At 53.2% G+C, this 13,410-nt stretch overlaps 1 protein-coding gene across 2 annotated transcripts in view; it reads right to left on the bottom strand.

Annotated features, from left to right (window-relative positions):
• Positions 1-13,410, bottom strand: part of selenbp1 (selenium binding protein 1) — a 47,205-nt gene that overhangs the window by 19,586 nt on the left and 14,209 nt on the right. For both annotated transcript variants that reach the window (XR_013497006.1, XM_078207483.1), the window contains exons 4-7: positions 6,154-6,339; positions 4,532-4,652; positions 2,751-2,933; positions 122-303 (exon numbers count right to left, since the gene is read on the bottom strand). Coding sequence is in view for 1 of the 2 variants with exons in the window: in XM_078207483.1 (XP_078063609.1) it covers positions 122-303; positions 2,751-2,933; positions 4,532-4,652; positions 6,154-6,339 (672 nt within the window). In the remaining variant the exon portion in view is untranslated. The remainder of the gene's footprint in view (positions 1-121; positions 304-2,750; positions 2,934-4,531; positions 4,653-6,153; positions 6,340-13,410) is intronic.

Below are 13,410 nucleotides of genomic sequence, written 5' to 3'. Positions count from 1 at the left end.
AAACGTAACTCAGCTAGGCACAGTACAAACAGGGTAACCATGCCCAGGTGCCATAGCCACCCCCCTGGCCCACTGCCGCTCTGCCCGCCGCCCTCCTCGCCAGCCAGCTATCGGGGCGTACCTCGGTCTTGTAGAAGCGAAAGACAGAGCTGCTCAGGGCACAGCCAACCATCCCCTCAGTGGCAGCAGGGTCGTGGAGGAAGCGGATTTCCAATGGGATGGCTCCTTCCTGGCCCAGATCGATGGTCTGTACCCGCGTGTGTTTAGCCCAGTCCCAGACGTGGAGGCTGTGCCCATAATGACCTTTACAGATATGTAAAAAACAAAATTACATCGTGAAGATCTTCAACGATTATCAGTAGATATAATGGCAAGCCCGCACAGAGAATTCATCTCAACGGAGCTTTAGAACATAACAGCGCAGTACAAGGCCTTCGACGTTACGCCGACCTGTGAAACCAATCTAAAGCCCATCTAACCTACACTATTCCAATATCATCCATATGTTTATCCAATGACCCTTTAAATGCCCTTAATGTTGGCGAGTCCACTACTGTTGCAGGCAGGGCATTCCACACCCTTACTACACTCTGAGTAAAGAACCTACCTCTGACATCTGTCCTATATCTATCACCCCTCAATTTAAAGCTATGTCCCCTCGTGCTAGCCATCACCATCCGAGGAAAAAGGCTCTCACTGTCCACCCTATCTAATCCTCTGATCATCTTGTATGCCTCTATTAAGTCACCTCTCAATCTTCTTCTCTCTGACGAAAACAGCCTCAAGTCACTCAGCCTTTCCTCATACGATTTTCCCACCATACCAGGCAACATCCTGGTAAATCTCCTCTGCACCCTTTCCAATGCTTCCACATCCTTCCTATAATGCGGCCACCAGAACTGTACGCAATACTCCAAGTGCGGCCGCACCAGAGTTTTGTACAGCTGCAACATGACCTCATGGCTCCGAAACTCAATCCCTCTACCAATAAAAGCTAACACACCGTACGCCTTCTTAACAACCCTATCAACCTGGGTGCCAACTTTCAGGGTTCTATGCACGTGGACACCGAGATCTCTCTGCTCATCCACACTACCAAGTATCTTACCATTAGCCCAGTACTCTGTATTCCTGTTACATGTATTCTTGTTATTCTTCTCGAGTCGGAGGAATCAGGGGGACGAGGTTCCCCGCACTTTGCAAGTAAACCTCTTCAGAGTTGAATCAGGCCTTGATACGTCCCGCTCACTCCACAGACTCTGCCAGACCTGCTGGGTTTCTCCAGATTAGTCCAGATTGGTTAGCACTGCTGCCTCACAGCGCCTGGGACCCAGGTTCGATTCCCAGCTCGGGTCACTGTCTGTGCGGAGTCTGCACGTTCTCCCCGTGTCTGTATGGGTTTCCTCCGGGTGCTCCGGTTTCCTCCCACAGTCTGAAGATGTGCAGGTTAGATGTATTGCCCATTCTAAGTTTGCCCCTTAGTGTCCAAAGATGTGCGGGTTAGGTGGATTGGCCATAGTAAATGTGTGGGGTTACGGAGATACGGCAGAGGGCCTGGGTGGGATGTCCAAGGAGGTAGGGAGAATGTGGGAGTCGCTCCCACGGGGGAGCGGGGGAGAATGTGGGACTCGCTCCCATGGGGGGAGAATGTGGGACTCACTCCCCGGGGGAGGGTGGGAGAATGTGGGACTCGCTCCTACGAGGGAGTGGGGGAGAATGTGGGACTCGCTCCCACGGGGGAGTGGGGGGAGAATGTGGGACTCGCTCCCAGGGGGGAGTGGGGGTGAATGTGGGACTCGCTCCCACGGGGGAGTGGGGAGAATGTGGGACTCGCTCCCACGGGGGAGTGGGGGTGAATGTGGGACTCGCTCCCACGGGGGAGTGGGGGTGAATGTGGGACTCGCTCCCACGGGGGAGTGGGGGAGAATGTGGGACTCGCTCACACAGGGGGAGTGGGGGGGAGAATGTGGGACTCACTCCCACGGGGAGAGTGGGGGGGAGAATGTGGGATTCGCTCCCAGGGGGGAGTGGAGGAGAATGTGGGACTCACTCCCACGGGGGGCAGTGGGGGGGAGAATGTGGGACTCGCTCCCACGGTGGGAGTGGGGGAGAATGTGGGACTCACTCCCACGGGGGAGTGGGGGAGAATGTGGGACTCGCTCTCAGAGGGGTGTGGTGGGGAGAATGTGGGACCCGCTCCCACAGAGGGAGTGGGGGAGAATGTGGGACTCGCTCCCACGGGGGAGTGGGGGGGGGAGAGTGTGGGACTCGCTCCCACGGTGGGAGTGGGGGAGAATGTGGGACTCACTCCCACGGGTGAGTGGGGGAGAATGTGGGACTCGCTCTCAGGGGGGTGTGGTGGGGAGAATGTGGGACCCGCTCCCACGGAGGGAGTGGAGGAGAATGTGGGACCCGCTCCCACGGAGGGAGTGGGGGGGAATGTGGGACTCGCTCCCATGGGGGGAGTGGGGGAGAATGTGGGACCCGCTCCCACGGGGGGAGTGAGGGGAGAATGTGGGACTCGCTCCCACGGGGGAGTGGGGGAGGGGAGGTATATTGAGGAGTGGGGGGGGGAGAAGATGGATAAACATAGGAGGGAGAAAGGGATAGAAGGATAGGGTGATGGGGGTGAGATGGTGGGAGGAGACTGGTGTGGAGCTGGAATCCCAGCATGGGAGCAGAGGGGCCGAATGGCCCCTTCCTGTTCTGGGTGCAGGATTAGGGGGGGGCGTCAGTTATTGTTATCTCACCGGCTTTGACATCCTCGATATTAAATCCGTAGCCCAAGACCTTGGGTGTTCCCCATTCTGTGCTGATCATGACATTATGGCGGGGCTGATACCAGAAGTCGTAGCCAAAGGGCGCAGCGTGTCCGTCCTTCTCCCAGTTCCCCTTCACCTCAAAGGTCTCGCCATCCAGCAGAATAAAGCCACCTGAAAAACAAGGAAAGGCACGGTGGCACAGTGGGTTAGCACTGCTGCCTCACAGCGCCAGGGACTCTGGTTCGATTCCCAGCTCGGGTCACTGTCTGTGTGGAGTCTGCACATTCTCCCCGTGTCTGCGTGGGTTTCCTCCGGGTGCTCCGGTTTCTTCCCACACTCCAAAGTTGTGTAGGTTAGGTGGATTGGCCATGCTAAATTGCCCCTTAGTGTCCAAAGATGTGCGGGTTAGGTGGATTGGTCATGCTAAATTGTCCCTTAGTGTCCAAAGATGTGCAGGTTAGGTGGATTGGCCATGCTAAACTACCTCTTCGTGTCAGGGGGATTAGCAGAGTAAGTATGTGGGGTTACGGGGATAGAAAATATAGGCTGGCAAATGGCCTCCTCCTGTTCCTGTGTAACAGCCTCAAGAGGGGCTGAATGGCCTCCTCCTGTTCCTGTGTAACAGGCTTGAGAGGGGCTGAATGGCCTCCTCCTGCTCCTGTGTAACAGGCTCAAGATGGGCTGAATGGCCTCCTCCTGTTCCTGTGTAACAGCCTCAAGAGGGGCTGAATGGCCTCCTCCTGTTCCTGTGTAACAGGCTTGAGAGGGGCTGAATGGCCTCCTCCTGTTCCTGTGTAACAGGCTTGAGAGGGGCTGAATGGCCTCCTCCTGTTCCTGTGTAACAGGCTTGAGAGGGGCTGAATGGCCTCCTCCTGTTCCTGTGTAACAGCCTCAAGAGGGGCTGAATGGCCTCCTCCTGTTCCTGTGTAACAGGCTTGAGAGGGGCTGAATGGCCTCCTCCTGTTCCTGTGTAACAGGCTTGAGAGGGGCTGAATGGCCTCCTCCTGTTCCTGTGTAACAGGCTTGAGAGGGGCTGAATGGCCTCCTCCTGTTCCTGTGTAACAGGCTTGAGAGGGGCTGATTGGCCTCTTCCTGTCCCTGTGTAACAGGCTCGAGAGGGGCTGAATGGGAGTTGAGAGGGTTGGTTTATGAGGAGAGACTGAGCAGACTGGGACTATACTCATTGGATTCAGAAGAATGAGGGGGGGATCTTATCGAAACTTATAAGATTATGAAGAGAATAGATAAGATAGAAGCAGGGAGGTTGTTTCCACTGGCGGGTGAAACCAGAACTAGGGGGCATGGCCTCAAAATAAGGGGGAGCAGATTTAGGACTGAGTTGAGGAGGAACTTCTTCACACAAAGGGTTGTTAATGTGTGGAATTCCCTGCCCAGTTGAGGCCACCTCATTGAATGTTTTTAAGGCAAGGATAGATAGATTTTTGAACAGTGAAGGAATTAAGGGGAGCGGGCGGGTAAGTGGAGCTGAGTCCATGAAAAGATCAGCCATGATCTTATTGAATGGCGGGGCAGGCTCGAGGGGCCGAATGGCCTACTCCTGCTCCTAGTTCTTATGTTATTCTCGTCTTTTTCCCCCTGGCACTCTCTTTTATACCTGTGGTGACCTATCAATTTTCTCCAAGCCCTTATAATCTTATGGTCCATAGCCGTGGGGAGCGGGGGCCGTGGGGAGCGGTGGGCGGGGGGGAGCGGAAAGAGGGGTTGCTGGGAGGAGAATGGGACACATTAGCAGATGGAAATCACACTACCTTTGCCATTTCCAGAAGGATCCCCCATTGCGCTAATCATCACCTCCCCGCTGGCCAGACAGTGCGCGGTGTGGGGATTGGCCAGGTTACACTTCCAGAATATATCAATGGGCTCCACAATCTGCAAGGAAGGGCAATAACGATCGTTTGCGTGGATTATTCATATGTACAGTGTTAACCGTGACTCAGAAACATTACAGCAAGGAGCGTGACGGGCCAAATGCACTGACCAGATTGTCAGAAATTCGCCTCTTCCTCCAACCCCTCCCCAGAAAGAGGGGCTGAATGGCCTCCCCACTCCCCCCGTGGGAGCAAATCCCAGATTCTCCCTCACTCCCCCCGTGGGAGCAAATCCCAGATTCTCCCCCACTCCCCCGTAGGAGCGAGTCCCACATTCTCCCCCGCCACTCCCCCCGTGGGAGTGAGTCCCACATTCTCCCCCACTCCCCCCGTGGGAGCGAGTCCCACATTCTCCCCCACTGCCCCCGTGGGAGCGAGTCCCACATTCTCCCCCACTCCCCCCGTGGGAGTGAGTCCCACATTCTCCCCCCACTCCCCCCGTGGGAGCGAGTCCCACATTCTCCCCCCCCCACACCCCCCGTGGGAGCGAGTCCCACATTCTCCCCCACTCCCCCCGTGGGAGCGAGTCCCACATTCTCCCCCACTCCCCCTGTGGGAGTGAGTCCCACATTCTCCCCCACTCCCCCTGTGGGAGTGAGTCCCACATTCTCCCCCACTCCCCCCGTGGGAGTGAGTCCCACATTCTCCCCCCACTCCCCCCGTGGGAGCGAGTCCCACATTCTCCCCCCCCCACTCCCCCCGTGGGAGCGAGTCCCACATTCTCCCCCCCCCACTCCCCCCGTGGGAGCGAGTCCCACATTCTCCCCACTCCCCCCGTGGGAGCGAGTCCCACATTCTCCCCCCCACTCCCCCCGTGGGAGCGAGTCCCACATTCTCCCCCCCCCACTCCCCCCGTGGGAGCGAGTCCCACATTCTCCCCACTCCCCCCGTGGGAGCGAGTCCCACATTCTCCCCCCGTGGGAGCGAGTCCCACATTCTCCCCCACTCCCCCTGTGGGAGTGAGTCCCACATTCTCCCCCACTCCCCCCGTGGGAGTGAGTCCCACATTCTCCCCCACTCCCCCCGTGGGAGCGAGTCCCACATTCTCCCCCACTCCCCCCGTGGGAGCGAGTCCCACATTCTCCCCCCACTCCCCCCGTGGGAGCGAGTCCCACATTCTCCCCCACTCCCCCGTGGGAGCGAGTCCCACATTCTCCCCCACTCCCCCCGTGGGAGCGAGTCCCACATTCTCCCCCACTCCCCCCGTGGGAGTGAGTCCCACATTCTCCCCCACTCCCCCCGTGGGAGTGAGTCCCACATTCTCCCCCACTCCCCCGTGGGAGCGAGTCCCACATTCTCCCCCACTCCCCCCGTGGGAGCGAGTCCCACATTCTCCCCCACTCCCCCCCGTGGGAGCGAGTCCCACATTCTCCCCCACTCCCCCGTGGGAGCGAGTCCCACATTCTTCCCCACTCCCCCCGTGGGAGCGAGTCCCACATTCTCCCCCCAGGGCATTAATTTTGACGCGGGGCTGTGCGAGATGCTGATTTGTACACAATCACCTTGAACATTTGGGGTGCTCGGGGATCCGTCCCGACATCCACCACATAGATCCTGGATGAGATCAGGGAGGGCAGGATCAGACGGTTGCGTGTTTTGGTAGCGTCTCCGTGGCAGCTGCTGCAGGCGTTCCAGCCGGAATGGTGTAGCTCGTCTCGGAGATTAGGCATCGGGAGTCGGTGAATAACCTTCCAGAAAGGAGACAGCTCGAGGTGACTGAGTCACTCTCACTCTCAAACCCTCATCCCCCTGTTTAAATCTCTCCGTCACTCACTCGCTCTCTCCCTCCGTCACATGAACATAAGAACATAAGAAATAGGAGCAGGAGTAGGCCATCTAGCCCCTCGAGCCTGCCCTGCCATTCAATAAGATCATGGCTGATCTGATAGTGGTTTAGTTCCACTTATCCGCCCGCTCCCCATAACCCTTAATTCCCTTATTGATCAGAAATCTATCTACCTGTGACTTAAACATATTTAACGAGGTAGCCTCTACTGCTTCAATGGGCAGAAAATTCCAAAGATTCACTACCCTCTGGGAGAAGAAGTTCCTCCTCAACTCTGTCCTAAACTGACTTCCCCTTATTTTGAGGCTGTGTCCTCTAGTTCTTGTTTCCTTTCTAAGTGGAAAGAATCTCTCTGCCTCTACCCTGTCTAGCCCCTTCATTATCTTATATGTCTCTATAAGATCTCCCCTCAGCCTTCTAAACTCCAACGAGTACAGGCCCAGTCTACTCAATCTCTCCTCATAAGCTAACCCCCTCATCTCCGGTATCAACCTGGTGGACCTTCTCTGCACTCCCTCCAAGGCCAATACATCCTTCTGCAAATAAGGGGACCAAAATTGCACACAGTACTCCAGTTGCGGCCTCACCAGTACCTTGTACAATTGCAGCAAGACCTCCCTGCTTTTATACTCCATCCCCTTCGCGATAAAGGCCAATATTCCATTTGCCTTCTTGATCACCTGCTGCACCTGCAGACTGAGTTTTTGCAATTCATGCACAAGGACCCCCAGGTCCCTCTGCACAGTGGCATGTTTTTCACCATTTAAATAATAGTCCATTTTACTATTATTCCTTCCAAAGTGGATAACCTCACATTTGTCAATGTTATACTCCATCCGCCAGATCCTCGCCCACTCACTTAGCCTATCCAAATCTCTCTGCAGACTTTCCGCATCCTCCACGCAATTCGCTTTCCCACTCATCTTTGTGTCATCCGCAAACTTTGTTACCCTACACTCGGTCCCCTCCTCCAGATAGTCTATGTATATGGTAAACAGTTGAGGCCCCAGCACCGATCCCTGCGGCACGCCACTAGTCACCAACTGCCAACCAGAAAAGCACCCATTTATTCCAACTCTCTGCTTCCTGTCAGATATGATGTGGAGATGCCGGCGTTGGACTGGGGTGAACACGGTAAGAAGTCTCACAACACCAGCCAATCCTCAATCCACGCTAATACTTTACCCCCAACTCCGTGTACCCTAATCTTCTGCAGCAACCTTTTGTGAGGCACCTTATCGAATGCCTTCTGGAAATCTAAAAACACCGCATCCACCGGTTCCCCTCTGTCAACCGCACTCGTTACATCTTCATAAAAATCCAGTAAATTCGTCAAACGCAACTTTCCCTTCATGAATCCATGCTGCGTCTGCTTGATCGAACCATTCTTATCCAGATGGCCTGCTATTTCTTCTTTAATGATGGATTCCAGCAATTTCCCCAACTACGGACGTTAAGCTAACCGGCCTGTAGTTACCCGCCTTTTGTCTACCTCCTTTTTTAAACAGTGGCGTCACATTAGCTGTTTTCCAATCAGCCGGCACTTCCCCCGAGTCCAGCGAATTTTGATAAATTACAACCAACGCATCTGCTTTTACTTCTGCCATTTCTTTCAGGACCCTGGGATGCATTCCATCCGGGCCCGGGGACTTGTCTACCTTTAGTCCCATTAGCCAACCAAGCACTACCTCTTTAGTAATAGTAATCGTTTTAAGGACCTCACCCCCTACAGTCCCACGACCGTCAATTTTCGATAAGCTATTTGTGTCCTCTACCGTGAAGACCGACACAAAAAACTTGTTTAAGGCCTCGGCCATTTCCTCGTTCCCCATTATTAAATCCCCCTTCTCGTCTTCTAAGGGTCCAACATTTACTTTCGCCACTCTTTTCCTTTTTATATATGTGTAAAAACTTTTACTATCAGTTTTTATATTTTGTGCTAGTTTAGTTTCATAATCTATCTTTCCTTTCTTTATCGCTTTCTTAGTAGTTCTTTGTAGTTCTCTCTCTCTCTCCTCTCTCTCTCTCTCTGTCACTCTTGCTCTCTCGCTCCGTCTTGCTCTCTCTCGCTCCGTCCCGCTCTCTCTCGCTCCGTCCCTCTCTCTCGCTCTGTCACTCTTTCTCTCTCACTCCGTCTCTCTCTCTCTCTCGTTCCGTCACACTCTCTCTTGCTCCCTCTCTCTCTCTCTCTCACTCCGTCTCTCTCTCTCGCTCCGTCTCTCTCTCTCTCTCGCTCTGTCTCTCTCTCTCTCTCACACCATCACTCTCTCTTTCGCTCCGTCTCTCTCTTTCTCTCTCTCTGTCGCTCTGTCTCGCTCTCCCTCTCTTGCTCTCCCACTCAGTCACTCTCAATCTCTCTCGCTCCATCAGTCTCTCTCTCTCGCTCTGTCACTCTCTCTCTCTTGTTCCTTCACTCTCTCTCTCTCCCTCTCTTACTCTGTCACTCTCTCTCTCTCTCTGTCACTCTCTCTCTTTCTCTGTCATTCTCTCTCACTCTGTCACTCTCTGTCTCACTTCATCACGCTCTCTCTCGCTCCATCAATCCCTCTCTCGCTCCATCACTCTCTCTCTCGCTCCATCACTCTCTCTCTCGCTCCATCACTCTCTCTCTTGCTCCATCAATCTCTCTCTCGCTCCCTAGCTCACTCCCTCACATACCCCCATGCACTTGCCCTCTCACACTCTCTGTTAGGTACAGAGTGAAGCTCCCTCTACACTGTCTCCCCATCAAACACTCCCAGGACAGGTACAGCACGGGGTTAGATACAGAGTAAAGCTCCCTCTACACTGTCTCCCCCATCAAACACTCCCAGGACAGGTACAGCATGGGGTTAGATACAGAGTAAAGCTCCCTCTACACTGTCCCCCATCAAACACTCCCAGGGGGGGAGAGGTACAGCACGGGGTTAGATACAGAGTAACACTCCCACTACACTGTCCCCCCATCAAACACTCCCAGGACAGGTACAGCACGGGGTTAGATACAGAGTAAAGCTCCCTCTACACTGTCCCCAATCAAACACTCCCAGGACAGGTACAGCACGGGGTGAGATACAGAGTAAAGCTCCCTCTACACTGTCCCCCATCAAACACTCCCAGGACAGGTACAGCACGGGGTTAGATACAGAGTAAAGCTCCCTCTACACTGTCCCCCATCAAACACTCCCAGGACAGGGACAGCAGGGGGTTAGATACAGAGTAAAGCTTTCTCCACACAGTCCCCATCAAACACTCCCAGGACAGGTACAGCACGGGGTGAGATACAGAGTAAAGCTCCCTCTACACTGTCCCCCATCAAACACTCCCAGGACGGGTACAGCACGGGGTTAGATACAGAGTAAAGCTCCCTCTACACTGTCCCCCATCAAACACTCCCAGGACGGGTACAGCACAGGGTTAGATACAGAGTAAAGCTCCCTCTACACTGTCCCCCATCAAACACTCCCAGGACAGGTACAGCACGGGGTTAGATACAGAGTAAAGCTCCCTCTACACTGTCCCCCATCAAACACTCCCAGGACGGGTACAGCATGAGGTTAGATACAGAGTAAAGCTCCCTCTACACTGTCCCCCATCAAACACTCCCAGGACGGGTCCAGCACGGGGTACACCTTCCCCAATGTGTTCACGTCCTTTCCAAGCGCGTGATGCCCAGACCTGGCAGTCGCACGCCTTAGAAAGTCTCACCGTAACTGCCTCGCTGTTATCCTTCACTCCTCTATTGATAAACTCCAGGATCCTGGATGTGCCCACTCTCTCATGCCTTGCCACCTTTGACACATGCCCGCCCAGGCTCTTGCCTGCCGGAGGTTGCAGGGTCCCACAGCGGAGAACTGGGGCATGGCCTGTTTCTGGGCTAGGCAGTGGGCAGCTGAGTGGGGGGGGGAGGAGCAAGGACATGGTCTGCCCTTCCTCCGCCTTCCCATTGTGCCCGGGTCTCCTTGGAAAGTGTTACGACGCAGAGGTAGACCCCCTTTTGAGACTAATTCCCCCAAAGAGGAATCCCTTGCCTCGTAATCTGTTTGGGAAAGTATGAAATGTCCTTCAGTACCGGTTCGTGGGTAACTAACAGAAATATCTAACACTCACTTTGAAATGAACACAACAATTTATTTATTTAACTAACCAGGAGCATTAACTAAACAAGTAACACATCGAATAGAAATAAGCTTCTACTGGAATGCTGTTCAAATAAATACAAGGTTCATTCATTGAGTATAATAATAGAATTCAGTCACACTCAAAAAAATACAACCAGGTTTTGTGGCTTTCAGAATCTTTTGGAATTTCTCTGTTGATCCCTCTGTCTGTCAGTTCTTTCTGATTTGGCACCTTTCGCTAGTTCGATGGTGCCTTTTCTTAAGAGTTATATAAAGGTGGAAGAGTTGAGAGCTGCTCTCTCCCTCTCGAGGCTTTGAGAGGTGGCAGTTCAGACACCAGAGGGGATGTGCAGAGGAGATTCACCAGGTTGACTCCGGAGTTGAGAGGGTTGGCTTATGAGGAGAGACTGAGTAGACTGGGGCTACACTCATTGGAATTCAGAAGAATCAGGGAGATCTTATAGAAACATATAAGATAATGAAGGGAATAGATAAGACAGAAGCAGGGAGGTTGTTTCCACCGGCGGGTGAAACTAGAACTAGGGGGCATGGCCTCAAAATAAGGGGGAGCAGATTTAGGACTGAGTTGAGGAGGAACTTCTTCACACAAAGGGTTGTGAATCTGTGGAATTCCCTGCCCAGTGAAGCAGTTGAGGCTACCTCATTGAATGTTCTTAAGGCAAAGATTGATACATTTTTGAACAGTAAAGGAATTAAGGCGGGCGGGTAAGTGGAGCTGAGTCCACAAAAAGATCAGCCATGATCTTATTGAATGGCGGAACAGGCTCGAGGGGCCAGATGGCCTACTCCTGCTCCTTGTTCTTCTGTTGCCCTCCTCTTTTTCCCCCCCTGCACTCTCTTTTATACCTGTGGTGACCTATCAATTTTCCGACAATAGGATTGGTCTTCATGCTGTCAACACCATTAAATTCAAATCTTATAGGTTCTTGGTAGCTGAGTTCCTGCTTTAAATGGATTGGGCTGAATTTAAAAAAAACACAGGTTGTCTCGCCAAGGCTGTTGCTTGACGTTTTGTTAGAAATATTTCAGCTTGGACACTGGATGTACATTGCATTTTGAACCTCCAACATTGAAAGGGACATTGCAATGCTCTCTTTCCTCTTCACACCTTTATCAGCACCACATTCCAACTGCACAAACTCAAAGAACAAAGAAAATTACAGCACAGGAACAGGCCCTTCGGCCCTCCAAGCCTGCACCGACCATGTTGCCCGACTGAACTAAAACCCCCTACCCTTCCGGGGACCTTATCCCTCCATTCCCATCCTATTCATGTATTTGTCCAGACGCCCCTTAAAACTCACTATCGTATCTGCTTCCACTCCCTCCCCCGGCAACGAGTTCCAGGCACCCACCACCCTCTGTGTAAAAAAACTTGCCTCGTACATCTCCTTTAAACCTTGCCCCTCGCACCTCAAACCTGTGCCCCCTAGTAATTGACTCTTCCACCCTGGGGAAAAAGCTTCTGACTATCCACTCTGTCCATGCCTCTCATAATCTTGTAGACTTCTATCAGGTCGCCCCTTAACCTCCGTCGCTCCAGCGAGAACAAACCAAGTTTCTCCAACCTCTCCTCATAGCTAATGCCCTCCATACCAGGCAACATCCTGGTAAATCTTTTCTGTAACCCTCTCCAAAGCCTCCACATCCTTCTGGTAGTGTGGCAACCAGAATTGAACACTATATTCCAAGTGCGGCCTAACTAAGGTTCTATAAAGCTGCAACATGACTTGCTAATTTTTAAACTCAATACCCCTGCCGATGAAGGCAAGCATGCCGTATGCCTTCTTGACTACCTTCTCCATCTGCGCTGCCACTTTCAGTGACCTGTGTACCTGTACACCCAGATCCCTCTGCCTATCAACACTCTTGAGTGTTCTGCCATTTATTGTACTCAACTTAGCAACAAGAGGGAGCATGCCACACTAATGTCCTTCGGGGAGGGAAATCTGCCATCCTTCACCCAGTCTGGCCTGCATGTGTATCGCTTCAGGGTTCTCTGCGTTAACTCTGCTCTGCTCATATCCAAGTCGGGCGTGCCTAGTTGGCACCCTCACCTGAGACCAGCAGCCCAGGAGGTCATGCCTACCTGTGACAAAACTAGGCCCATTGGCAGCTCCCTTGGCAACACTTCTCACTAAACCGTGGCTCCCACAAAAGCTGCCAGGCAGGTCCGGCCAACTGAGACCTCCAGCAAACAATAGCGCTTTTGTTTGGCACCTAGATTCAGATTTGATCTTCCCTGCTCAGTTTTCACTGCAGAACAACTTGCTCCCACCGCACGAAGGTGACAATTAGCCCAAAAACACAAAATCAGAACAAAGAAGCGGATCACCGGTGCTTAATCCCCGTGGGTTACACTGTACTTGCTTAACAACACCTCCCTTTATGTAATCCTTGCCTCACACTCTGAGGCGGCCATTTTGCCTCACACTCTGAGGAGAAGCATTTTGCCTCCCGGGTCTGAGGAGGCCGTTTTGGCTCTCGCTCTGAGGAGAACCATTTTGCCTCCAACTCTGAGGTGGCCATTTTGGCTCTCGCTCTGAAGTGGCCTTTCTGCCTCTCACTCTGAAAAGGTCATTTTGCCACCCGCTCTGAGGCGGCCAGTTTGCCTCCCGCTCTGAGGAGGCCATTTTGCCTCCCACTCTGAGGAGGCCATTTTGGCTCTCACTCTGAGGAGGCCATTTTGCCTCTCAGTCTGAAGGGGCCATTCTGCCTCTCACTCGGAGGAGGCCATTTTACCTTACACTCTGAGGAGGCTATTTTGCCCCCCAACACTGAGGAGGCCATTTTGGCACCCGTTCTAAGGAGGCCATTTTGCTCCCCGCTCTGAGGAGGCCATTTTGCCCCCC

The sequence above is a fragment of the Mustelus asterias genome, unplaced genomic scaffold (assembly GCF_964213995.1).
Source record: "Mustelus asterias unplaced genomic scaffold, sMusAst1.hap1.1 HAP1_SCAFFOLD_2367, whole genome shotgun sequence".
Lineage (NCBI taxonomy): Eukaryota > Metazoa > Chordata > Chondrichthyes > Carcharhiniformes > Triakidae > Mustelus > Mustelus asterias.
The sequence above is the reverse complement of the archived record's forward strand: the minus strand, read 5'-3'. Positions and strand labels throughout refer to the sequence as shown.